Below are 26,747 nucleotides of genomic sequence, written 5' to 3'. Positions count from 1 at the left end.
TTCCACAGTTCCCTAGGTAAACATTAATAAAGTATTACAAAGTGTTAAGACTTTCTCAGGTTCATTTAAGTTATCTTTTAACTTATTCCAAAACAAATATAACCAGCAAAGACCCCACTGGAGCACTGGTGTGGAGAAGGGAATCTTAAGTTTGGGAAATAGCTAAGTAATTTGAAATTTCTATCCAAAAAAGGTTTTTCAGTAAATTGTCAAGCCTGTTTGTAACAAATTCAGAAGGAATTCACAATGAATAGGGCACCTAATATAGATGAAAGATGAACAGGGCTTCCCTGGTGGCGCAGTGGTTGAGAGTCTGCCTGCCAATGCAGGGGACACGGGTTCGAGCCCTGGTCCAGGAAGATCCCACATGCCGCGGAGCAACTGGGCCCGTGAGCCACAACTACTGAGCCTGCGCGTCTGGAGCCTGTGCTCCGCAGCAAGAGAGGCCGCGACGGTGAGAGGCCCGCGCACCGCGATGAAGAGCAGCCCCTTCTTGCCACAACTAGAGAAAGCCCTCGCACAGAAACGAAGACCCAACACAGCCAAAAATAAATAAATAAATATATTAAAAAAAAAAAAAAAGAAAGATGAACAGTATATTAAATAAATCATGGAGACGCAGAGAAGAAACCAGGTTAAAGAGCACAGCAAGAGCTACATATCCGCTGTTGTAAAGTATATCCATATAATATTTTTACAAAATTTCCAAGAGAAAATAACACTAAGCTTTAGGTGGCACATCTGTAAATTTCATTCTTCTTATCCCCTTCTTCTTAACGTAACATATTTTCTGCATTAATTACCTTCCCTAAGTAACATCACTATATTCCCTGAAGCCACTAGCTGGCCACAGTACATCCATAGGAAGTCAAATCAGAGCACCAGCAGTGTAGACTTAGCATGGTTAAGGCCTTAATTTCCTCACCTACAAAATGGGGATAATAATAGTACTTAAGTTCATAGGACGGTTCTGAGAGGTAGTTGAGAAACTACATAAATGCCTACTAAACGGTAGACTGCATGTTTGATTGTGTATATAAATTTATTTTTTTTCATATACAGTTAAGGAATAATGTATAGTCAGATAAGAGTGAAGACATAATTTGTGTGTTTCTATCAAGGACAAAAAGCTCTACGGAAGCAGAAAAGAACTTGAGAAAAACAGAAAAAAGGGCAGATGTACAATGAAGAAGAAAAGATGGACTTGATGGAGGTGTTGGGCAGAGGCTTTGGTGGGGCGAGAGGGTTGGGATGAGCAGAACATTAACTCAACAGATTTCAAAGACAAGCGGTGTTACGTGCAGAAATAGAATTGTTTCTTTATAAGTCTAAAACTGAAAATATGGTAACTTTGAAAATTAAAGAAGCTACTTTTATTGTGTTTGTCATTAGTAAATGGTATAAGTTGGTATGACACTTACTGTGATAGTTTGGGAATGTAGATTTAAATAAGATTTTAATGTCTTGTTAAATTTGGAACTGATGAGGCATTTTGGGTGCACAAGGCTAGGGCAAGGGATTTATAAACATATCTGGAAAGGTTTATCTGAGATAAATGGACATAAAGTGAAAGAACAAAATTAGCATGTCTAGTAATTTCATCTTAAACAAGGCTTGAATCAAGATATATATATATATTTATATGTATATGTATATATTTATATAAACTATATGGAGGGAGAGAGAGAGAGGCATACATATGTCTATCTATCTATCTATCTGTCTAATCTAGTATCCTTTTTTAATGTACTTGGAGAAAAAGCTAGAAAACAGAAGAGCAATTCTTGACTGGCTTGTGAAAGAGCCACTTTTCAAAATCCTCTCCCTCCTATTTAGTTCTAATTTTATAAATGAAAAGTTGGGCATAGTAAATGATACTATATTTCTATCTTTCTTTCTTTAATATATAGCACAAAAGCTGGTGTAAATATACAATAAATACATTTAATGATACTGTAGGGAGCTTTTCTGAATCCTGACTACCGAGTCCTAGCTTTGTGACTCGGAGCAAATGATGGGATCTCTCTGTTATTGGCAAAATGGGGATCATCATAATGCCTACCACATGGGGGTGTTGTGAGCATTAGATAAGTTAAATCATGTTCTCAGTGCTTAGCATATAGTAAGCACACAGTAAAATGCCGGTTAAGGATTATATAATGGCCTTCAAGGGTTAGTATTCAAGGAGTCCTAGGAAGTGGCTTCAACCAGGAAAAGGTCTTGACTTAAATATATATAAAGTATACTTGACAAGGAAAAAAAAGTCTTGGCTATAATTCAGATATTTGGGTTCTACTGGCACAATTTCTGTCACCCATCCTACCCAACCTTCCAGAAGATCTTTAATGTTAAAGCATACAACCATCAGTCCTGGTGGCCACAGCTCTGTCTCTGGCCCAGACTAAGAACTCCCTTCCAACTTTATCCTACCTTATCATGGGCAAACATGATGCTGATCAAAGTGGGTCTCCCTGGCTCTTGCAGAAAAGCTTCATTTTGCTTTACCACGCTCATTAGGACTGAAGATTGTTGAACTCTGGTGGGAACAGCCTAGCTGCCAGGCTTCCTAGCAGCCCACCCTCCCAGGCAGCCCATGAGAGCGTGAGAAGGTGACTTTGCTTTAGGAGGCTCTGGTAAGAGGTACACAGTTCATATAGCCAGGATCACTGTTAAATCACTGCTTGGGTGTTAACTGTCAACTGCCTTACCACTGTCCCTGCCCCGACCCTGGGTGCAGCACATAACAGGTACTAGTAGAACTGAACTGAGAGCCTGCCCTCACCCCTGTTTACTTCAATCCCCAGAAGGCTCCCAGGTGAGCCAGTATCATCCTGATTCTTATCTCTGTAGTTACTTGTAAATGCCCAAATCTGCCCCAACTCGCATTCCTCACCACCTTTCAAACACTTTCACTGCACCTCTGGACCTCCTGATCTGTATCTGCAAAGTTCCTCTATATCTTCAACTTCTTTCTGAATGTCTTCTCCACCTTGCTGCATAAGCTGAACCCTTGCTCTCCCACATTTCCTCAATATGTTTCTCAAATAGTGGCCATTTGATTCTCACACCCCCACGGGAGGCAGGGAAAGTACCTCTCTTGACCCCTATCACTGCTTCCAAACCACTTGTAGCTTTCTCCTTCTTCTTTCCAAAACTCCAGCTCCTTTGAAGTTCTGGTCATGCAGTTGTACCACCCTGTATCAGCATCCCTAACGGGATACAGATGGCACACGTGCATTAGGTTAATTTGAGGATGATTTACTAAAGGGACTGCAGCTGACCCTTGAACAACTCAGGGGTTGGAGGTGCCAACCTTCTGTGCAGTGGAGAATCCTAGCATCATTTATAGTCGGCCCTCCATATCCATGGTTCCTCCGTATCTGTGGTTCCATCCACGGTTCCTGCATCCACAAATTCAACCAACCACAGATCATGTAGTCCTGAAGTATTTACTATTGAAAAAACATCATGTATAAGTGGATGCCCAGAGTTCAACCTCGTGCGATTCAAGCGTCAACTGTATTTACAAAGGTGTGAATGAGGTAGGCAAGGCACAAGGGATCATACAGTGACTCAGGGTTGGTAACAACGGAACTGTTACCACCCCTAGCCTGAGGGAACAAGGAAAGGGAGCTCTGGGACCCAGAAGGAGAGAGATGTGTAGAGAAGGCCACACTGAAGAGCAGAAATCTTCAGTTCAGGGGCACAGCCTCTCTCCATCCAATTTGCTAAGGATCCCCCTTGGCCAAACCCAGCCAGAACCAGAGAGCAAGGAAACCCGTTGATTTAATCCAGGTTTGGGCTCCCATGGCACTGTGTGGGGTGGAGAAGCGTGGATCTGGAAGGACAAATGGAACATACCTAGCTTATAATCAATGCTCTTTTTGGTTGCTGTCATCTTTCAACCTCTCTTTGAAGACTTGAGTTCCTAGCTCATTTTCTTCCTCTCTACCCCTTAGTGACCCCTAATGATCTTTTTCATCCATTCCTATTGTCATACCCTAAATACTACCACCACCAATAACACAATATTTACTTCAAGCATCCCACTCTCTGATCACCACCTCTTATATCTATAGTTCACTGACTCTAGTTTTTCATTGCAAGTTTTCAACTTTCTTTAGGCCTCCAGTCCACTGGCCTTATACTCTTCCACGATTCATCCACTGTCCCACCTCCACTTCCCTGTCTTCACTTACCACTATGTCAAGAGGAAATTCCATGGACCTCACTCCCTTGAAAAGAACCTTCTCTCTTATGTAGTCACCTGTCAAAAATCTAACTGTGGTTAAAGCCAACTGTCTGCCTTTTCCAGTGGGGGGAAAAGACATAAAATCACGCCGACTGGTTTCTCTCTCTATTTGTTATCACAAGCTACAAATGGGCATCCCAATCTGCCCCGAAATCCTAGGCTGATCCTGCGTATGCCAATTACTCTTCAAGGTGATTATTTCATACCTTCTTTCTTCTTGAGCTTCTCATACTCTTCTGTACCCCCAGTCTCCACACCCTTATCTATTCACCGCCAATTCTACAAACCTCCCAGGACCTGCATCCATGTCCCTGCCCTCCATTCTGTTACCGTGGAATAAGGGTCCCTCCTATCAAAGCCCAACTGCTCCCCTTGTGCTCAAGATTCCAACCCTTTTCATGTTTAAGATAAATGTTTTTTTCTCACCTAAATCAATTTCCCTTTATTGGATCATTTTTAACATCAAATAAATATGTCAGTTAACTCCTATCCGAAAAAAAAAATCGTTTCCTTGATTACAAATTCTCCCATATTTTCCATCCAATTTTTCCATTCCCCTCCAAAGAAAAACTTGAAATGACTGTCTACAGACACTGCTTCTCTTCATCTCCCATTCTCTCCTCTGCCCATTTCTATCTGCCTTCCACAACCACCCTTCCATGGTAATGCTGCTCCTGTTTAGATCCCCAGTGACTAATTTGTTCCCAAGTCACCTAATGCCACGTATCAGCAGCATATGACATAGCTAACTGCACTCCCATTCTTGAATCATTTTCCTCCTGTGGTTTTTGTGGACACCATTATCTCCTGATTCTCCTCCTATCTTCCTGGCTTTTTCTTCTCCATCTTCTTCGCTGGCCCAGTCTTCTTGACTAGACCTCTAAATATTAATGACCCCAGACTCGTCTCTATCCTAAGCTATCCAATACATTAGCCATTGGCTAATGCCAGTGTATTTAAATTTAAAATAATGTAAATGAAATAAAATTAAAATTCGGTTCCTCCATAGCACTAGCCACATTTCAAGTGCTCAGCAGGCCATGTGTCTAGTGGACAACATGGACACAAAACATTTCCATCATTGCAGAAACTTCTGTTGGACAGGACTGACCTAAATTCCCTCCCCAGGTGATCTCACCCAGTCCCATGGCTTTAAATACCATCTATATGCTGAATTCTAAATTTATACCTCTAGCTCTAACCCGCACTTCAGATTTATACATAAACTGCCCATTTGACACAACCACTTGGATGTTTAACAGGTTATTCCAACTAACATCCAAAACAGAACACTTCATTTTCATCATCTCCTCCCCTTTCTCTGCTCACAAAACCTTGTTTCTCTTCCTGTCTGTCTAGTCGGAGCAAATGACACCATCCAGCCAGTTTTGAAGCCAAAAATCTAAGAGCCACTTTGATTCCCAATACCTAATCCGTCAACGAGTCTTACTGACTCTATCCATAAAATATATCTCAAATCTACCCTCTTCTACCTTCCACTGTCACCTTCCTCGTCTAAGGTTTTAGTCTGGACTACTACTGTCATACAAGATCCCCTGCACCTAAATCTAGCACATAGCAGGTGCTCATTAAATATGTTGACTAAATTAACAAGTACAGCTCCATTCAATAGTGCAAAATAATCTTAATTTTAAAAATATTCATGAATAATACTTGTCACAGAAACTTTAGAAAATTGATTTAAGAAGATAATAAAAATCACTTCTCAGGCAGACTTTACTTATGATTGGTATGGCTCAATACTATTATTCAGTTTATCCATTATTAATACATTTTCATGCTTTTCACACAGTATAATTTACCTCTGTGCATTTGTTAGCTGCACTGTCTGTGCAACTTACCTCCCCAAGAGAAATTTTAGTTGCTTCGTCCTGTTCAGTCCTGCCTCTTCTGATTAATCCAGTACATATTATTCACCTCTTAATTATATTCCGTGCCTGTCACAGCCCAGGACTCAGCTCACCCAGCAATTTGTGGGTGAATAAAACACTCCTGATTTATTGTGTTCAGGAGTTCCCAACTGTGTTCCTGTCTCCACCTGCCACCCAGCTCCTCCCTGCAGTCCTCAACTTCCTTGTCAGGAACACTGAACAGTTTGACCCTAGACTTAATTCAAACTAACTCAACCAATAACTCCAAACAATGTCTGCTATTCCACCCTCTTTGACTCTCTGCATTTACTGGCAGCCACTAAAATGCTTGATCACTCCCTATTCATTCCATCTACAACGAAGTGTGGTCAAACTGATATTTCGTACAGACACAGGTAATGACAGTAGTGAGGGAATGGGTACTAGGGAATGCAGGGGTATCTTTTGGGGCCTAGAGACTAACATTATTAATATGCCAAACATCTGCATTGCCTGTGTCAGTTTACAACACCAGCTCAGATGCATTACCTTTGCAGCAATCCAAATACTATTATTTGCCTACCCAGCAATGATCTTTCCTCCACCCTCCCCCAACATCCTCCTCTCCAGGAGAATGCCTGTTTTGTTCAGTACTCACCCTCCACCAAACAGCCAGGTACCACAGGTGAGTTGTATGTCATCCTCCACCCTACCTCAGCCAGATTTGTGGTCTCATTCCTTTTATGAAGGGGCAAGTGATATAAATTTGGCCAAAAGGAGTGAAAGTCTGCTGTGGGAGGTTCTGGAAAAGGTTTCCTCACTCTTAAAAAAAAAGACCCAAGGACAAGATAACCTCTTGAAATCTGGAGACTGCCCTGCCTGGATGTAAATTTCTGAGACAACTAATGTCTTCTTCTAAAAGTATGATGGGAGAGAGTCTTAGGCTGAAGCCATTGCTGGGAATGGCAGAGTGGGCAGATGAAATAAAACTACATCTTTTTGTAATATTCTTAAACTGTTTTTCATACTGCGCCAGAGGCCCTACCTCTGGACTTGCAACTACGTATTTGTAAGCCCAGGGGATTCTGATTCCATCAAAATTTGAGAAGCATTGACTTCTAAGCCCACAATTATAAAATTTCTCCACCACTTACTAACACCATGCAGGATCTTAGTTCCCTGACCAGGGATGGAACCTGTGCCCCCTGCAGTGGAAGCGCCGAGTCCTAACCATTAGACTGCCAGGGAATTCCCCACTAGCTAACCTTAGGCAAATCATTTAACTTTTATAGAATCTTTTTCTTTACCTGTAAAGAGGGGAATAATATTCACCTTATAACGTTATTGTGAGGATATAGGGTTAAGAGGATTTGATAGAATAAGGAAGTATGTGAGGTCCATTAGCCAGAAAATGATGCTACAAAGTACCTAAATGTCTCCCAAACTGCCTGCTGATAGAAATAGACACATTGGTTAGAGGAGCTGATCTCAGTCCTCTCCCCTGGAGATTCTGATTCAGGAGCTCCCTATTGTACCCTGAGAGGCTGCATTCTTTTTTTATATATAAATTTAGTTATTTTATTTTTGGCTGCATTGGGTCTTCGTTGCTGCGTGCGGGCTTTCTTTAGCTGTGGCTAGCAGGGGCTACTCTTCATTGCAGTGCGCGGGCTTCTCATTGTGGTGGCTTCTCTTGTTGTGGAGCACGGGCTCTAGGCGCCCGGGGTTCAGTAGTTGTGGCTCGCGGGCTTAGTTGCTCCGCGGCATGCGGGATTTTCCCGAACCAGGGCTCAAACCCATGTCCCCTGCATGGGCAGGTGGCTTCTTAACAACTGCACCACCAGGGAAGCCCAAGGCTGCATTTTTAAAAGCACATTCTAGGATCTAAGCAAGTTTGAAAATCAAGGAAGTTTGAATTTGGCAAAGGAATACATGGCGTAAATTGCTATGCAGCAGCAGTTAGGGTTTCCAGTTTCTAAATCTACATCTGCCACTATTTCACTTGAGCAAGCTGTTTCACCTTTCTGGACTTGTTTACTCATCTGTATACTTGTCCTATCTAACCTACAGGTCCATTGGGGACTGAAGGCAAATTACACTTGGGGTGAAGGGGCTTCTCTAATCTCAGCCTTTTTATATTGCTACAATGTGGATTAAGTAAACATAAAAATAAGCAAAATTGGGATTGGGGGAGGTGTTGCCTTTGCGGTAAAATTAACTGAATAGGACGATTATTTCTCTATCTCACTACCTTGAGCCACTGAACTTCCACTGCTCTTAGGAACATGGTGTAACTTGAGGTGATCACCCTCAGGTGGCTACTCTGGTCACACTGAGATCTGTGAAAAAGACTAGAAAAATTAAAAATATGAGTGCCTGGGAAAGAGGAGAATTGGATGAGAACCCGAAATTCAATTTTTTGTACTAAGGTACCTTTCACTGGCAAGCACTTTCAGTAGCTGTGTAACAGAAACATTTCCCTTGGCACCAAAAAAAAAAAAAAAGGCGACGTATGCCACTGGCCTCAGGTGGAATTCACAAAGTTGGTTAATTTGGAACACCTGCTAACTTGGTAGGTCCTTTTTAGGGCGCCCAGCTGGCCTCACCTCCTCACGAATCGAAACCAAAACTCCTCCAGCGCTTTAATCCGCGAATTTCAGTTTACGCATGGGCTGTACGTGCGCAGACTCCCGCGGGGCACCCAGCGGGGTGGTCAGAGGCCAGGCTTCCGCCTCTGGCCCTGAACTCCTCCCACCGCCAACAAGCCCCGCCCACCAAGAGGCTCACACTTCGAGTTTGGGTCTCCGCAGCGCCCGTAGTTTTGAACTTTCACCGCTCCTGCGGCCGGCGTCGGGGGATAGCACGCATGCGTCTTCTCTTCGAATGGGTGGCACCCTTATCCTCGCGGCGGCGGCAGGAGCCGTGGCCGTGCTGCTGGCAGTGCGGCTATGGGCAGTGCTGCGTCCCCGCGCCGCTGTGCCCCGGCGGTCTCTCAGCCTCTTGGTGGTGGCTGGGTCCGGTGAGTATCCGGGCGGTGACGGGCGGGCTCGGGTCGGGTACTACAAACCCCAGAGTCCACCGCGGCGCTGTTCGCAGGACCCCTAGCGCTTTGTGCAGCGTTGCATGCTGAGATTTGTAGTTTCTCTGCGGGACTGGAGCGGGTCAGCCCAGGCTGGGCAAAATGCTGGTCTGTTGTTGATGTGGCCCAGGCCGCGTCTTTAATAACAAATGAGTTACTTACACTTGTCTGTAATTAAGCGTCTCTGTAGCGTATATTTTTCTAACAAATTATTAGTGAACAGAGAGGACACAGAAGCCCGTGATGCTAACATGCAATTTGCCTGAATAAAAACTGCTGTTTTGCATTATTAATCTAGGCATTTGGGATAATTTAGGAATCGCGAATACTACATGACAAGCGAGACAAAGCGAATTGTCACATTTATAAATATACATATACAAAACTCACAAGTATAGAAACAATTACCTACTAACGGGAGAACAATACACACTTCAGGATATTGTGCCGGGTGGTGAACAACAACCTGTGCAATCAGGTAATACAATCCAAACGGAGTGGGCCAGCTCTGTAGGCGTACCGCTTTAAATGGACAGCTCTGACAGAGCGATACATATACATGCTGTGTACATTCAGAAATGCCAGGAGATTGCATCCGGATAGCATAATATTTATAAGTATTAGCAAATGGTCTAAACTTACGTTCGCGTGTAATTCATTACTTTATTCACTTAATGTATTTTGAGCCATAGGGGAGGTCAGGCACTAAGCTAAGCCCTGGAAATAACAAAACTGACGAATACGACTTGCCGTGGCGTACTGACTATGTCCCAAGCAGTGTGAAAGCTGTGAGGACACAGCAGTGAATGAAATGGAGAATAGAAAACGAAAAGCAGAATGGGTACTTGCCACAATAAATGCTATAACCTGGGAAGTTAACACTGCTATGGAAGTTCACGCTGGGCGCCACTTTTTCTGAACTTGAGACAGGAAGCTTCCTGGAAGTCGTGATGTCTAAACTGAGACTTGAAAGATGACTAAGAAGTAGCCAGACAAGGGGGAGCTGGGGCTTTGAGGGCTGGGAGGGTGTGAAAAGAAGGCCATAGCACTTGGGATGACCAGAGGTGCGAGGGCACTATACTGAGTTGGATGTGGGGAGGCAAGCCCCATGCAGATCGCGGAAGGGTATTTTAAACCCTGCTCTACAGAGCTGTTGGCACTACTCCACTGCTTCCTACCATGCAGAGGTTAGGACCATGTGCCTCTAAATGAACATAACACCAGAGTTGAATCACATCTCTGCCACTTACTAATTTGATGATCTTGTGCAAATTAGTTAACCTCACTGAGTCTTCTGTTTCCAGTTTGAAAAATGTGGGTTAGGAAGAGGCGAGGAGAAAGAAAGTTGCATTTTCATCAGAATTGTCAGGTAAAGCCTCCCTGGGGAGATGACAGATACCCAATAGCAAGGAGGCCAGAGTGGCTGGAGTAGACTGAGTAAGGGGAGAAGAAGCAGATGAGGTCCAAGAGGTAACAATAAGGGTCAGCTTACAAAAAGGCTTTTATTCCATATGAGAAGGGGAGCCCTTGGAGGGTTTTGAGCAGAGGTAAATAATTTGATCAACTCTTTTTAAGAAGATCAGTCTAGAGGCTGTGTTGAGAGTAGACTCAAGTGGACACTTGAATGGACAAGTGCAGAGAGGGGAACAGGCCAGGAAGCTTTGGTCATAATCCACGTGAGAGTGATGTGGTTTGGAGCAGGGTGCTAGCAAAAGAGGTGGTGAGAAGTGATTGGATTCTGGATATACTTTAAGATAGAACTGAGAAGATTTCATTCCCAAAGGATAAGTCTTAATAAAAACGTAAAATGCAAGATGAAGCTCTTATTATTTATTTATTCAGTAACAGTTAATTTTTCAAAGAATGTATTCAGTTTCCTTTTAAGGGAAAAGGGTTTCCTTTTAAGGAAAAAAGAAAAGACTGTTAAAGCAGGTAAAATGAAGTTTTAATAGCAGTGGAAGATGTATATGTTCGGATTTATCCGTAATTGTTCCAGCTCTGAAAACAAGTACCTACTTTGCAAACCACACTTTTTCAAAGTTAAAAACAAAAATGATAAAATGAGTATAAGATGTGTAAATTGCTTGCCCTACATAAGAAGATGGCTGACAAGTTACAAAGTTAAAGCATGATTCTAATTCCTGTTATACTTACTCTCTGATGACTTTATTTCTATATCTAATTCCTTCTGGGATCTAGAGAGTAATCATTCCCTTTCTACTATAAGAAAATATATGCGTTTGGAGAAAACACATAATTTGTTTGATTATCCTATATGTTCACTGTATCACTATTGAAAGCTTTCTTGCAACAGTAAGGGAGGTGAGTCGGGGGAGCTTTGTAGTGTGACCAGAGACATTGAAGAGGTAACAAATGAGATGACCACAGAGAATGTTAAAGACATCAACCCGGCTGAGGCCAGGGGATCATGCAGTTAAATTAAATAGGTATAATAAGGCCCATTCTTAAGGAGTTTGATTGCTTTGCTTAATTGGTATATAGTTAATGTAATAGGTAAATGTTCTTTTGGGTTTTTTCCCCAGAAGGAAAACTCAGTGAACACAGTTGGTTTTAAAATTCATGGTTTTAAAATTAAAGTATGAAAATTTTGGAGATTGTACAATTTCAGAAATTGAACACACAGTTGTTGGGTGAAGCTGGTAAATATTTGAGACCTCTGTTAGGTCTGAGACCTCTGTTAGGAGCAGTTGAACAAAAGTCTTCCTTAGGAAGATCTGAGCCCTGGGAGTCAGTGCTCATGCCTCCCTGATGTTACTTCGCAACACCTTCAGCAACTGTCTTCCCATTTTCCAGCCTACTTTCCTGACCTTACTTCACTCTCCTCTTTCTTTCCAGTGTTCCCACCATGCCTTGATCACCCATCCCAGATCTTACCTTCTCCTGTCCTAATAATCCCACCCCCACCCAGTGGCCTCCCTACTCATATCTGTCCATTAGCTGCACCTTTCAAGTCATTTCAGCCTTTACCAGGGATCTCCCCTATGCTTAGGACATTGTTTTTTCATAACCTTTTGCTTGTTCCCTCCCCCAAACCCCATTTTAATTTTTCTTGCTGTCTTGCGTCGCTCTTTGTATATCTGTGTGTCTTGTCCCTTCCCCACCAGACTTCTTTTTTTTTGCTGTACGTGGGCCTCTCACTGTTGTGGCCTCTCCCGCTGTGGAGCACAGGCTCCGCACATGCAGGCTCAGCGGCCATGGCTCACGGGCCCAGCTGCTCTGCGGCACGTGGGATCCTCCCGGACCGGGGCACGAACTCGTGTCCCTTGCACTGGCAGGCAGACTCCCAACCACTGCGCCACCAGGGAAGCCCCCCACCAGACTTCTTGATAACAGGATCTGTGTCTTGTAGTACCTTCCTCAGGTAGTACAGTAGCACAACCGACTGCTGGTGCTGATTTTGTTTTTATACATTTATTATCCTCTTCCCCCATATAAAGGTAGTATTTATACAAGGGCATAGATTATCATTTCCAAATATTCCTTCTGTATTTTGAGAAATACACAAAGCATAGTATTAGTATTATGTAGTCAGATGGATGTGTCCATTACCGGTTTCTGAATCTCAAGCCTTCCAATATTTTTTTCCAGGTGGGCATACCACTGAGATCCTGAGGCTGCTTGAGAACTTGTCCGATGCTTACTCTCCTAGACATTATATCATTGCTGACACTGATGAAATGAGTGCCCATAAAATAAATTCTTTTGAAGGAAATCGAGCTGATAGAAACCCCAGTGCTATGGTAAGTGGTAATTTCTATGTCTAAGAAAAGTTACAAGTTATGTATTGAATTTAATTTTCTCTAGAAACAATCTCATGACCCTTCAGTGCCCTGCTCACACAATGCAGTCAACTGTTTATTGCTGATGAAATATAGTTCTTTTACTACCCAAATATAAAAACTGCTTTAAAATAAATCTTCAAATCAAAATGGTTGCTTGATTTCTTATATTCTCTTCTATTATTTAAATAGAGAAAATTGTTTCTCAGTAATTCCAACTGTGAAAATTGTTTTATTTATACTTACAGAAAGCATCCAGTTCACGTGCTTATTGGTTCTTCGTTAAAGTTCTTTATCAGTGTATTACGTGTATTGATAATTTGATTTATCTATTACTACTTCTTATTCTTCCAATTGTATCTGTACCTGCCTTTAAAATTACTTCTCTGCTCCTGGTTGCTCCCTTCGTTTTAGCATTATAGCAGAATTTAGGGTAAATTGAAAAAAGTGGAACTCCTTAATCAGGAAGGAAACTAGAGCTGTTCCTTGTTAGATCGTCTCCATCCATTCCTCTCTCTGGTACCTGCCCGGCCACAGGGCTCCAACAGGTAGTTCAGGAGTGGACAGGCGAACCAGCTCAGGCCACTCAAAGTGTTCCTCCAGGCTTTTTGGACTTGGGGACCCAGAAAATGAAAGTAGTCTTTCTTCAGGGGTTCAACTCTGTAAAAGAAAACTTGGAAGCTGCCAGCAGTCATGTTTTCACCTGCTGGCTAAAGACAGACTGCAGCTAGAGAAAAGAATGAAGTTCATCCACAGGAAGAACAAGATGGGAAACCAGATGGTGACTCCTGCCTTCATTGACTCCAGAGCTGCTTCCATATGGGCCCTGTCTTGGTGGTTCTTACGTTTCTTGGAAGTCAGGACCCACTAATATAACTCATCCTCCACTGACCTTTTTAGTTAGTTAAAGCCTGCTTTAGTTACGTTTTGTTCACTTGTAAACATGATCCCTCAATAACGCACTACTAAATTGTGTTCTTGGAAAATCCACATCAAACAGTCTTGGAATGCGCTGATGACTATTCAGCCGTAGCGAAATAAGTGGTATGTTTTTTCTTTGTGGGAGGTGAGCCAAAATCCTTCATTTCTGTTTCAGGACTCAATACCGTATTAGTTTCCTAGGGCTACTGTAACAAAGTACTACACACAGGGTAGCTTGAAATAAGAGAAATTTATTCTTTAATGGTTCCGGAGGCTAGAAGTCCAAAATTAAGGTGTCAGCAGGGCCGTGTTCTCTTTGGAGGCTCTGGGGTGAATCCTTCCTCACCTCTCCGTAGCTTCTGATGGTGGCCAGCAGTCCTTGGCATTTTCTGGCTTTTGTCAGCATTACTCTCGTCTCTCCCTGCATTGTCACAGGGCCATTCCTGTGTCTGTCTTCACAGGCCCTTCTTATAAGGACACCAGTCATTGGATTGAGGGCCCACCCTATTCCAGTACGACCTCATCTTAACTTGATTACATCTACAAGACCCTATTTCCAAATAGTCACTTTCATAGGTTCCAGGTGGACATGGATTTTTTTTTTTTCTTTTTTTTTTTTTGCGGTACGCGGGCCTCTCACTGTTGTGGCCTCTCCCATTGCAGAGCACAGGCTCCGGACATGCAGGCTCAGCGGCCATGGCTCACGGGCCCAGCCGCTCCGCGGCATGTGGGATCTTCCCGGACCGGGGCACGAACCCGTGTCCCCTGCATCAGCAGGCGGACTCTCAACCACTGTGCCACCAGGGAAGCCCCCCACATAGGTTTTTAAATTAGCTTTGAAAAATTCACAAAGAACTCTGTTGGGATTTTGGGTTGAATTGAATTGAATCTGTCCATCAGTTTCAGGAGAACTTACATCTCTTTGATGATATCTTCCTATCTGGAAACATCACCTTTCTCTCCATTACAGTATTTAGATCTCCTTTAATGCTTTTCAGTAACATTTCTAATTTTCTTCATAAGAGTCTGGCATATCTTTTGTTGTGTTTATTTCTAGGTACCTTGTATTCTTTTATTATTGTTGTAAGTGATATAACTTTTAATAATATTTCCTGTGTTGCAGTATATAGAAATACAATTGATTTTTATAAAGTGATCTTATAAGAACCACCTGGCTACACTCTAATCCTAATTTGTACACTTTTGTGTTATTAATGAAGATAATCTTATCATCTACAAGTAGTAGTAATTGTGATTCTTTCTTTGTAATCCTTACATCTTTTAGTTCTTTTTTCTCATTTTGTTATTAGAACTTCTGGAACGGTAATGAATAGGAGCCGTGTAGTGGTCATCTTTGCATTCTTTCTGCTTTAAAAAATATGTTGAGTTTTATTTTAAATAATAGTTAGTTGTTGATTTTTATCAAATGTCTCCTCTGCATCTGAGATGATCTTATAATTTTTCCAACTTTTTCTGTTTATATGGACAATTACATGGTTATGAACTAGTCTTGAATTCCTGGAATAAACCCAGTTTGTTCATGGTGCATTGTATTTTAATGCATTGCTGGATTTGATTTGCAAACATATCAGTTAGGATTTTTTGTTTATGTTCGTGACGGAGATTGCCCTGTATATTTCCTTTCTCATGCTGTTCTTTAGTTTTGGTATCAAGGTTACACTCGTCTCATTATGTGAGTTGTAGGGTATACGCAACTTTTTGCTCTTTGGGGGAATTTGTATAAGTACGGAATTGATTGTTTTAAGTTTCTTTTTCTTACAATATTATTAACTGCAGTCACCATGCTGTATTGCATCCCTATGACTTCTTTATTTTATAGCTGCAAGCTTGCAGCTTTTGACCCCTTCACCTATTTCCCTCACCCCCAATGCCCCAGCTCTGGTAACCACCAAATCTGTTCTCTATATCTGTGAGCTTGGGTTTTTTGTTTTCTGGTGTTTTTAGATTCCACATATAAGTAAGATCATATTGTATTTGTCTTTCTCTGTCTGACTTATTTCACTTAGCATAATGCCCTCAAGGTCCATCAAGGTAGTCACAAAGGGCAAGATTTCCTTCTTTTTTAAGGCTGAATAATATTCTGTTGTGTGTGTGTGTGTGTGTGTGTGTGTGTGTATGTATCAATCACATTATATTCAGTATTTATCCATTCATCCATTGGTAGACACTTAGGTTGTTTTCATGGTTTGCCTATTGTAAATAATGCTTCAATGAACTTGGGGTAGTGTATATCTTTTTGAGTTAGTGTTTTCATTTTCTTTGGATAAGCATCCAGAAGTGGAATTGCTGGATTTTATAGTAGTTCTATTTTTAATTTTTTGAGGAACCTCCATACTGTTTTCCATAGTGACCACACCAACAGTGTACAAGGGTTCCCTTTTCTCCACATCCTTGCCAACACGTATTATCTCTCATTCGTTGTGTGCATGTGTGTGTGTGTGTGTGTGTGTGTGTGTGTGTGCCACATCTTCTTTATCCATTCATCTGTTGTTGGACACTTAGGTTGCCTCCATATCTTGGCAATTGTAAATAATGCTGCTATGAACATTGGGGTGCATGAATCTTTTTGACTTAGTGTTTTTGTTTTTTTCAGATATATACCCAGGAGTGGAATTGCTGGGTTTATAGTAGTTCTATTTTTAGTTTTTTGGGAAACCTCATACTGTTTTCCACAGTAGCCGCACCAATGTACTTCCCACCAACAGTGTAGGAGGGTTCTTTTTTCTCCACATCCTCACCAACAAATGTTATTTGTGTTCTTTTTGATGATAGCTATTCTGCCAGGTGTGAGGGGATATCTCATTGTGGTTTTGATTTGCATTTCCCTCACGATTAACGATGTTGAGCATCTTTTGATGTGCCTGTTGGCCATCTGATGTCTTCTTTGGAAAATGTCTATTCAGACCTTCTGCCCATTTTTTAATCAGGTTGTTGGACTTTTTTTTTTTTTATGTTGTTATATGAGCTGTTTATATATTTTAGATATTAACCCCTTATTGATCATATCATTTGCAAATATTTTCTCCCATTCAGTAGGTTGTCTTTTCATTTTGTTGATGGTTTCTTTTGATGTGCAAAAGCTTTTAAGTTTAATTAGGTTCCATTAGTTTATTTTTGCTTTTGTTTCCATTGCTTTAGGAGACAGATCCAAAAAAATAGTGCTAAAATTTATGTTGGAGTCTTCTGCCTATGTTTTCTTCCAGGAGTTTTATGGTTTCTGGTCTTACATTTAGGTCTTTAATCCGTTTTGAGTTTATTTTTTCTACATGGTGTTAGAGAATGTTCTGATTTCATTCTTTTACATGTATCTGTCCAGTTTTCCTAGTGCCACTTATTTAAGATACTGTCTTTTCTTCATTGTGTGTTCTTGCCTCCTTTGTCCTAGATTAATTGACCATAAGTGCATGGGTTTATTTCTGGGATCTCTGTTCTGTTCCATGGATCTGTGTGTCTGTTTTTGTGCCAGTACTATACTCTTGATTACTATAGCTTCATGGTGTTGTCTGAAGTCAGGAAGCATGATTCCCCCAGCTGTGTTCTTTTTTCTCAAGATTGTTTTGGCTATTTGGAGTCTTTTGTGTTTCCATACAAATTTTAAAATTATTTGTTCTAGTTCTGTGAAAAATGCCTTTGGTATTTTGATAGATATTACATTGAACCTGTAGATTGCCTTGGGTAACATGGTCATTTTAAGATTATTAGTTCTTCCAGTCTATGAACATGGTATATCTTTCCATCTGTTTGTGTCATCTTCAGTTTCTTTCATCAGTGTCTTACAATTTTCCAAGTACAGCTCTTTTACCTCCTTAGGTAGATTTATTCCTAGGTATTTTGTTCTTTTTGATGCTATTGTAAATGAGATTGTTTCCTTAATTTCTCTTTCTGATAGTTCATTGTTAGTGTATAGAAATGCAGCAGATTTTTGTATATTAATTTTGTATCCTGCAATTTTACCAGGTTCATTGATGAGCTCTAGTAGATTTTTGGTGGTGTCTTTAGGATTTTTTAATGTATCATGTCATCTACAAACAGTGCCAGTTTTATGTCTTCCTTTCCAATTTGGATTCCTTTTACTTCTTTTTCTTCTCTGGCTGTGGATAGGATTTCCAATACTATGTTGAATAAAAGTGGTGAGAGTGGGCATTCTTGTCTTGTTCCTAATCTTAAAAGAAATGCTTTCAGCTTTTCACCATTGAGTATGATCTTAGCTGTGAACTTGTCATATACGGCCTTTATTATATTGAAGTACGTTCTCTCTGTGCCCACTTTCTGGAGAGTTTTTATTGTAAATGGATGTTGAAGTTTATGAAAAGGTTTTTTCTGCATCTGTTGAGATGATTGTATGGTTTTTATGCTTCAGTTTGTTAATGTGGTGTATCACATTTATTTATTTGCGGATATTGAAAAATCCTTTCATCCCTGGGATAAATTCCACTTGATTGTGGGGTATGATCCTTTTAATGTACTGTTGAAGTCGGTTTGCTAGTGTTTTGTTGAGAATTTTTGCATCTATGTTCATCAGTAATGTTGACCTGTAATTTTATTTTTTGTAATATCTCTGTCTGGTTTTGGTGTCAGGGTGATGCTGACTTCATGGAATGAGTTTGGATGTGTTCCTTTCTCTGCAGTTTTTTGGAATAGTTTGAGAAGGATAGGTGTTGACTCTTCTCGTTCAGTGGATTTCACCCGTGAAGCCTTCTGGTCCTGGACTTTTGTTTGTTGGGAGGTATTTTTGTTATTGATTCAATTTAATTACTGGTAATTGGTCTGTTCATATTTGTATTTCTTCCTGATTCAGTCTTGAAAGATTATGTATTTTAAGGAATTTGTCCATTTCTTCTAGATTGTCCATTTTACTGGTATATAGTTGTTTATAGTCTCTTATGATCCTTTGTATTTCTGTGGAGTCAGCTGTAACTTCTTTTTTATTTCTGATTTTATTGATTTGGGCCCACTTTCTTTTTTTCTTAATGAGTCTGGCTAAAGGTGTATCAATTTTATTTATCTTTTCAAAGAACCCCCTCTTAGTTTCCTTGATCTTTTCTATTGTCTTTTAGTCTCTATTTCATTTACTTCTGCTCTGATGTTTATGATTTCCTTTTTCTACTATCTTTGGGTTTTGTTTTTCTTTTTCTAGCTCCCTTAGGTATAAGGTTAGATTTTTTATTTGAGATTTTTTTTGTTTGCTGAGGTAAGCTTGTATTACTGTAAATGTCCCTCTTAGAACTGTTTTTGCTGCATCCCATAGATTTTGGATCATTATGTTTTCATTTTCATTTGTCTTCAGGTATTTTTTTTATTTCCTCTTTGATTTCTTCAGTGATCCATTGGTTGTTTCATAGCATAATATTTAGCCTCCATGTGTCTGTGTGTTTTGCAGTTTTTTTCTTGTAGTTGATTTTTAGTCTCATAGCATTGTGGTCAGAAAAGATGCTTGATATGGTTCCAGTTTTCTTAAATTTACCAAGGCTTGTTTTGTAGCAAACCATGTAATACATCCTGGAAAATGTTTCATGCACACTTGAAAAGAATGTGTATTCTGCTGCTCTTGGATGGAATGTTCTATATATAACTATTAAGTCCATTAGTTCTGTTGTGTCATTTAAAGCTAGTGTTTCCTTATTGATCTTCTGTCTGGATGATCTGTTCATTGATGTGAGTGAGGGGTTAAAGTCCCTTACTGTTATTTTTACTGTTGATTTCTCCCTTTGTGTCTGTTAATATTTGCTTTATGTATTTAGGTGTGCCTATGTTGGGTGCATATGTACTTACAATTATTATATCTTCTTCTTGGGTCGCTCCCTTGTCTCTTGTAACAGTCTGTATTTTAAAATCTATTTTGTCTGCTATAAGTATTGCTACCCCAGCTTTCTTTTGATTTCCATTTGCATGGAATACCTTTTTCCATCCCCTCAGTTTCAGTCTGTGTGTGTCTTTAGATCTGAAGTGAGTCTCTTGTAGGCAGCATATATATGGATCTTGTTTTTGTATTCATTTAGGCACTCTGTGTCTTTGATTGGTGCATTTAATCCATTTACATTTAAAGTAATTATTGATATGTATGCTCTTATTGCCATTTTGTTCATTGTTTTGGGGTTCTTTTTGTAGGTCTTTCTTGTTCCTTTCTTCTTTTGTCCTCTTGTGATTTGATGATTATCTTTAGTATTGGATTCTTTTTTCTTTTGTATGTGATATATATGATTATGATTGTGATACGATTGTTTTAAGTTTCTGATCTCTTAACTTCAAATGCATCTTAATTTCAAATGCATTTTAATGCATTTGTACTCTCCTCCCCTCATGATTACTGTTTTTGATATCATATTTTACAAATAATTGTTTTGTGTATCCCTTAACTGCTTATTGTGGATATAGATGGTTTTTACTACTTTTGTCTTTTAACCTTCCTGCTAGCTTTGTGCATAGGTAATTTCCTACCTTTACTGTATGTTTGCTTTTACCAATGAGCTTTTTCCATTCATATTTTCATGTTTCTAGTTGTGACCTTTTCTTTTTTGCCTAGAGAATTTCCTTTAACATTTCTTATATAGCTGGTTTGGTGGTGCTTTTTTTTTTTTTTTTTTTGCGGTACGCGGGCCTATCACTGTTGTGGCCTCTCCTGTTGTGGAGCACAGGCTCCGGATGCGCAGGCTCAGCGGCCATGGCTCACGGGCCTAGCCGCTCTGCGGCATGTGGGATCTTCCCGGACCGGGGCACGAACCCATGTCCCCTGCATCGGCAGGCGGACTCTCAACCACTGCGCCACCAGGGAAGCCCCCTGGTGGTGCATTTTAACAATATTAATTTTTCTAATCCATGAGCACAGAATATCTTTCCATTTATTAGTGTCTTCTATAATTTCTTTCATCAGTGTCTTATAGTTTTCAGTGTGCAAGTCTTTCACCTCCTTGGCTAAACTTATTCCTAGGTATTTTATTCTTTTTGATGCAGTTGTAAATGGTATTGTTTTCTTAATTTCTCTTTCTGATAATTTGTTAAAAGTGTGTAGAAATGCAACAGGTTTTGCCTGTTGAATACAACAGGTTTTTGCCTGTTGATTTTGTATCCTCCAACTTTACTGAATGTGTCTGTTAGTTCTAACAGTTTTTTGGTGTAGTGTTTAGGGTTTTCTATGTATAGTATCATGTCATTTACAAATAGTGACAATTTACTTCTTCCTTTACAATATTAAGTTTTGTATAACTTGTCTAAAACACCACCTGGCCCTGATGTGTTCTTTTTGTTATGGTTATAGGACTTTGCAGGATTTCTGCTTCTTTTTAAATCAGTATAACTTAAGATATTTTTCTAGGAACATATTTAATTTTGGTAACCTTGCAAACGTATTGGCATTAATATTTTCAAAATATTCTCTTGCTATTTTTTGTAATCTGTGCTGTAGTGTTTGTGCGGTATGTCTTTTTCCATCTCTTTTGACTTTTGTTTGTCATTATGTTTTAACTGTGTCTTTTATAAATGACATAAAGCACAATTTTAAAATTCAAAACTGAGAATCATTGTCTTTTAACAAGCATGTTTGGTATCTGTACATTTATTTTGATTACTAATATATTAGATTTATTTCTACTATTTTATTTGATTCTTTCTATTTACCATACTTTTCTTCGATTTTTTTTTCCTTTTCTGTCTTCTTTTTGGATTAATTGAGCTTTCATTGTCCTCCCTTTTCCCCTTCTCCTAGAATGGAAATTATTCTCTTATCTTAGCCATTTTCCTTAAACTGTTAACATGGATATCCACCTTAAAGTCAAAAACTTAATATCTCCAGCCTCCTTCTGAAAAAAAAAAAGCTTTTAGAATGTTTTAACTGTGAGGACCTCCTCCCATCGTATTATTTTATTGTTTAGTGTTTTGGTTCTACCTTGTTTTTATTCCACTTAAATTACTTACTATTATTGTTTTATGCAGTTAGTAATTATTTAGATTTATGTAGTATTTTCTTTCCTTACCCTTACTGCTTCTTTCTTTTGGATCCAATGGTTTTTTTTTTTTTTTTTTGCGGTACGCAGGCCTCTCACTGTTGTGGCCTCTCCCGTTGCGGAGCACAGGCTCTGGACGCGCAGGCTCGGTGGCCATGGCTCATGGGCGCAGCCGCTCTGTGGCATGTGGGATCTCCCCGGACCGGGGCACGAACCCGTGTCCCCTGCATCAGCAGGCGGACTCTCAACCACTGCACCACCAGGGAAGCCCTCCAATGTCTTTTTCCCAGAAATATATATTTTATTAGTTCTTTCATGGAAGGTCTGTAAGTGATTTATTCTATCCATGTTTTTTGTTTGCCTGAAAATATGTTTTCGTTTTGCCCTCCTTTGACTGCATTCTGCGTTTAGAATTCTAGTTTGAATTTTTTCCTTCGTAATTGTGAATTTAACATTTATTCATTTTTTTAAGACAAGTATTTATTGAATTCCCACTGGTGCTAGTGATACAGTAGTGAATAGAATACAAATATCTCTGCCCTTGTGGTGACTATATTCCAGTGGGGGGATAGTAAACAAGATAATTAAGTAAAATGTATAATATGTTAATGATAAATGTTGAGGAGAGGAATAGAGTAGGGAAAGGGAATGGAGAGTATTGGGGAGTTGAAGGGAGGTTTCAGGTTTGGGTAGAGTGGCTGGGAAAGGTGACATTTGAACAAAGACTTGAAGAAGGTGCGCTGTAAAGCAAACTGAGGGAAGAGAATTCTTGAAGAGGAAGCAATAACTGCAACGCAGGGCCCTGAGGTGGGGCTGTGCCTGGCATGTTTATAGAATAGCAAGGAGATCAGTGTGGCCAAAGCAAAGTAAGCGAGAGAAAGCTGAGTAGGTTATGAGGCCATGGAGGTCAAAGTGAGGATAATGGGGTCAGAGTTTTTAAGACCTTTTGGTCCATTTTTAGTCTTAGATTTTTTCCCCATGAGTGATGTGGGGAACCATTGGGAGTGTATAGGTAGGAGAGTGATAATCATCTGACTTATATTTTAATAGGATCATTTTGGCTGCTGAATAAACTCAAAGGGAGAAGAGCAGAGCAAGGAAAGGAGTTTGGGAGCTATTGCAGTAATTCAGGTGAGAGACCAACATGGCTTGGACCAGGATGGCAACAGTGGATGTGTTGGGAAGTAGTGAGATTCTGGACATATTTTGAAGGAAGAGCTAATAGGATTTCCTGGCAGATAAGGTGTGAGGTGTGCGGGGGGAAATGAGGAGTGAAGAACGACATCCAGATTTTGGGCCTAAGCTACCAGGAAAATGGTGTTGCCATTCATTTACATGAGGAAGATTATCTGAGGGAGCAGGAGGGCTAATGTGGGATGTCTGTAACCATATAAACAAGGATGTGGACTGTGCAGTTGGATATATGAGCCTGAAGTTGAGGAGGGAGGCTGGTCTGGAATATGAATTTTGGAGTCATCTGTGTTTAAATGGTAGTACTTAAAACAGGAAACTGTGAGATCACCCAGGGATTGAATGTAGTTAGGAAATAGAAGACGACTGAGAACTGAGCCCAAAGCACTCTAGCTTTCAGGGGAGCTGTTACTGTCATGGAAATATCGACTGCCAATTTATTGTTCCTCTGTATGCCTCTCCTCCAGAACTGGGGGTGGGGTGGGGTGGGGTGGGGGAGCACTCAAACTCCAGCTCTAGGTTTCTGGCATCATTGTCTTCCTCCCAAACCTCAGTGTTACACGCTGTCTGCTGCCGTTTCATTTTCTTCTTGTTTCTGGCAAGTAGGGATTTCCCTTCTTTTCAGTTCAGTAAAATAGTATTTCAATATATATCTTACAGAATTTTAATCCATTTATAGAAGGAGGGTTTGGGTGTTGGCTTAAGTCAGAGTTTTATCATATCCTCTGTTTAGATGCCTATTCTGCACTGTTTGTGTAAATAGCACCCCCTACCCACCCAATTTTCCTCACTTATTTATTTATTTATTTTTAATTAAAAAAATTTTTTTATTCATTTTTGGCTGTGTTGGGTCTTCGTTGCTGCACGCAGACTTTCTCTAGTTGGGGTGAGCGGGCACTACTCTTGGTTGCAGTGCGCGGGCTTCTCATTGCAGTGGCTTCTCTTGTTGCGGGGCATGGGCCCTAGAGTGCATGGGCTTCAGTAGTTGCAGCACGCGGGCTCAGTAGTTGTGGCGCACGGGCTTAGTTGCTCCGTGGCATGTGGGATCTTCCTGCACCAGGGATTGAACCCGTGTCCCCTGCATTAGCAGGCAGATTCTTAACCACTGCACCACCAGGGAAGTCCCGCCTCACTTTTTAAAATCTGGTGTAACTGTACCAACTGCAGTTTCCTAGCTGTAGATAATACTACTGTGGTTAAAGGCCTTGACCATCTCTTTATAGTTAGATTTTTTTCAGACCTCTTAAGTAAACCCAGAAACTCTGTACCACTTTAAAGCATTATCAGTAATTGTACTCTGTGCCTGGGCAAGGTGTCTCATCCATATCTCTCAGAGCACTTTAGGAATAAAAGTACATCAGTTCCCACTTGGTTCTGTTAGAAAGCCAAAACCCACGTTTTCAGCACAAGCCTGCTCATCCAGGAACATAAAGAAGACCTTCCCAGAAGTCAGAAGATACAAATGACCCACTGTTACTCACTTGGAGTTGCCCAAGTAGCGTAGGAATTTTCTATTGTTTGGTTAATAAGTTATTCTGATATGGAATTAGTTAATTTCTAAATGTTTTTGCTAGTTTGTAGAAAAATATTTAAATGTTCATATTTGTCTATTTGTGCTAGATATACATATACAGCAGATTTTAAAGCTAAATATTAAATTAATGTAATCTTATTAATTGAATGGTAGAGATGACCTACTTTTGTCACAGAAACTTCATTCACATTCCTCCTAATTCCTTTGATTCGGTGTATTCTTTTAATTATATTTAAAATCTTTAGGTACATAATTCATCTTATTTGTAGTTACACAAGAGTGCAGAGAAATAGTTATTCCTGGTGCACTTTCTAACTCCTCTATAGTCTGTGTATCTCTAAGTAGTTTAAGTAGCTTTTTAAGAGAAACGGGCATCTCTGGGGAGAAACATCTCGATCCCACTCAAATAAAGCAAGTGAGATTAGAAAGGTGAGGGGCAGAAAGCTAAGCAAAACAAAAAGCAAGCGAATGTTTAGCTGTGAAATTACTTATATGAAAAAAATATCTTGAAATGCCGTCTAAAGAAAATGTAATTTCCCCTGGGATTAGCTCTAAAGTAAAGAGTAGCTAAAGTAATATCTTTCAGGAAAATTGGATAGTAACCTTTCCAAATAGAACCAATTACCAGAGCTATATTAAATGACAGTAAGTGAAAAATCTCACCAGAGCTTTCTTCCTGGAAAGCAGTAGTCCGCCTGTTGGTCTGTGTTTCAGCAGGGACGTCCACCCCTTCGACACACGGGGGGAAATGAGGCTCAGGGCATTGCACTGTAGATTCTGGTTCATCCTTTATTTGCTTCTCTGTCTGCACCTCATTTGTTAACCATGTCGCTTGACAACACTTACTCCTGGTGACTTCTGTTAGAGCATGAGTTGGCACCTTCAGATCATATCACTGAAGGAAAGAGTTCAGTGACATTCGAATAAAACATTTTTAAAATGCACATAAAAATCAGAGTGAGGGCTTCCCTGGTGGCGCAGTGGTTGAGAGTCCGCCTGCCGATGCAGGGGACACGGGTTTATGCCCCGGTCCAGGAAGATCCCACATGCTGCGGAGTGGCTAGGCCTGTGAGCCATGGCTGCTGAGCCTGCGCGTCTGGAGCCTGTGTTCCGCAACGGGAGAGGCCACAACAGTGAGAGGCCCGCATACCGCAAAAAAAAAAAAAAAAAAATCAGAGTAGGCTTTTTTCATGTATAAAACAATAGAAGTTGTGAAAACTGATTTGAAGGGTTAAAAATTAGAGCCAACATTCTTTACTTCTGGGTCACTTAACTAGAGTTCTCACTCCTCTATAATTAAGCTTATAATGTTTCACCAAGAAAGATTATTTTTTTGTTTATTTAGTCAAAAAATATTAAATGAGTGCCAATTCTGTACAGACACTTTGTTTATGTGGATATTTCAGCAAATCTTTATTGAATATGCCCGAGAATATCTGCCTCAGGACTGTAAGTGGTTATTTTTGTTTCGTTATGCTTTTCTTTCCAAAATTTGTTTGTTTCTTAATTGAAAAACTGTAGACAGCAAAGAAGCATATAAAGTAAAAAATGGGAGTTTCCTATAACCACTCCAACCCACTCTGTGGAGGGAAACACTATACCAGCTTGAGTCATACCCTGCTGGTATCACTTTTTTTCTCCTGCTGTATATACACGTACTTATAACAAAATATTATGACATTACATGTACATGTATACACAAAACTACATAAACAGCATTGAGGGAGCAGAGTATGGCTAATTTATAAATCACACCCTATATATTGCTTTCACCTTTTTTGCATTTAACTTTATACCTTCATAGTTTTCCATGTTGGTACTTGTAGGTCTACCTTGTACTTTTTAATGATTGGATAGTAGACTGTAGTATTGATGTACCTTTTCCCTATTGCTGTTTTCACTTTTTCACTGAATACTGCAGTAAACATTTTTGTACTTATGTTATATACAGTCTGCAAGTATTCTTATAACTTTCCAAATTTTCTACAAATGTGGGTGTGACGTTGATTAAAAGAAAAATTAAAAACGAAAAGCCTAAATTAAGTACCTTGCTGACATGAAAGGGCATGTCACCCCATTGGCACTATAGCATTCTGGTAGTATGTTGATTGAATCCCTGTTTTGAGGTAAATGCAATAAAC

At 40.1% G+C, this 26,747-nt stretch overlaps 2 protein-coding genes across 10 annotated transcripts in view; one reads left to right on the top strand and one right to left on the bottom strand.

Annotated features, from left to right (window-relative positions):
* TLCD4 (TLC domain containing 4) overlaps positions 1 to 8,803 on the bottom strand; it is a 100,758-nt gene extending 91,955 nt beyond the window's left edge. For 2 of the 6 annotated variants that reach the window (XM_027114415.1, XM_027114411.1), the window contains exon 1: positions 6,115 to 6,231. The gene's annotated coding sequence lies outside the window, so the exon portion shown is untranslated. Of the gene's footprint in view, positions 1 to 6,114; positions 6,232 to 8,726 lie in introns of those variants that run through there. The other 4 variants (XM_027114413.1, XM_027114421.1, XM_027114420.1 and 1 more) reach the window with 4 other exon arrangements.
* The window catches only part of ALG14 (ALG14 UDP-N-acetylglucosaminyltransferase subunit), a 104,608-nt gene continuing 84,174 nt past the window's right edge, over positions 6,314 to 26,747 (top strand). Inside the window, exons 1-2 of one of the 4 annotated variants that reach the window (XM_027114399.1) lie at positions 6,314 to 6,539; positions 12,809 to 12,960. In XM_027114399.1, the coding sequence (XP_026970200.1) occupies positions 6,416 to 6,539; positions 12,809 to 12,960 (276 nt within the window). In that variant the 5' untranslated portion in view covers positions 6,314 to 6,415. Of the gene's footprint in view, positions 6,540 to 8,786; positions 9,140 to 12,808; positions 12,961 to 26,747 lie in introns of those variants that run through there. The other 3 variants (XM_027114398.1, XM_027114396.1, XM_027114397.1) reach the window with 3 other exon arrangements.

Source organism: Aethalodelphis obliquidens, unplaced genomic scaffold (assembly GCF_003676395.1).
Source record: "Aethalodelphis obliquidens isolate GAN/ISIS:26980383/991018 unplaced genomic scaffold, ASM367639v1 scaffold13, whole genome shotgun sequence".
In the NCBI taxonomy this organism is placed as follows: Eukaryota; Metazoa; Chordata; class Mammalia; order Artiodactyla; family Delphinidae; genus Aethalodelphis; species Aethalodelphis obliquidens.
This window is presented reverse-complemented; position numbering and strand designations above follow the sequence as displayed.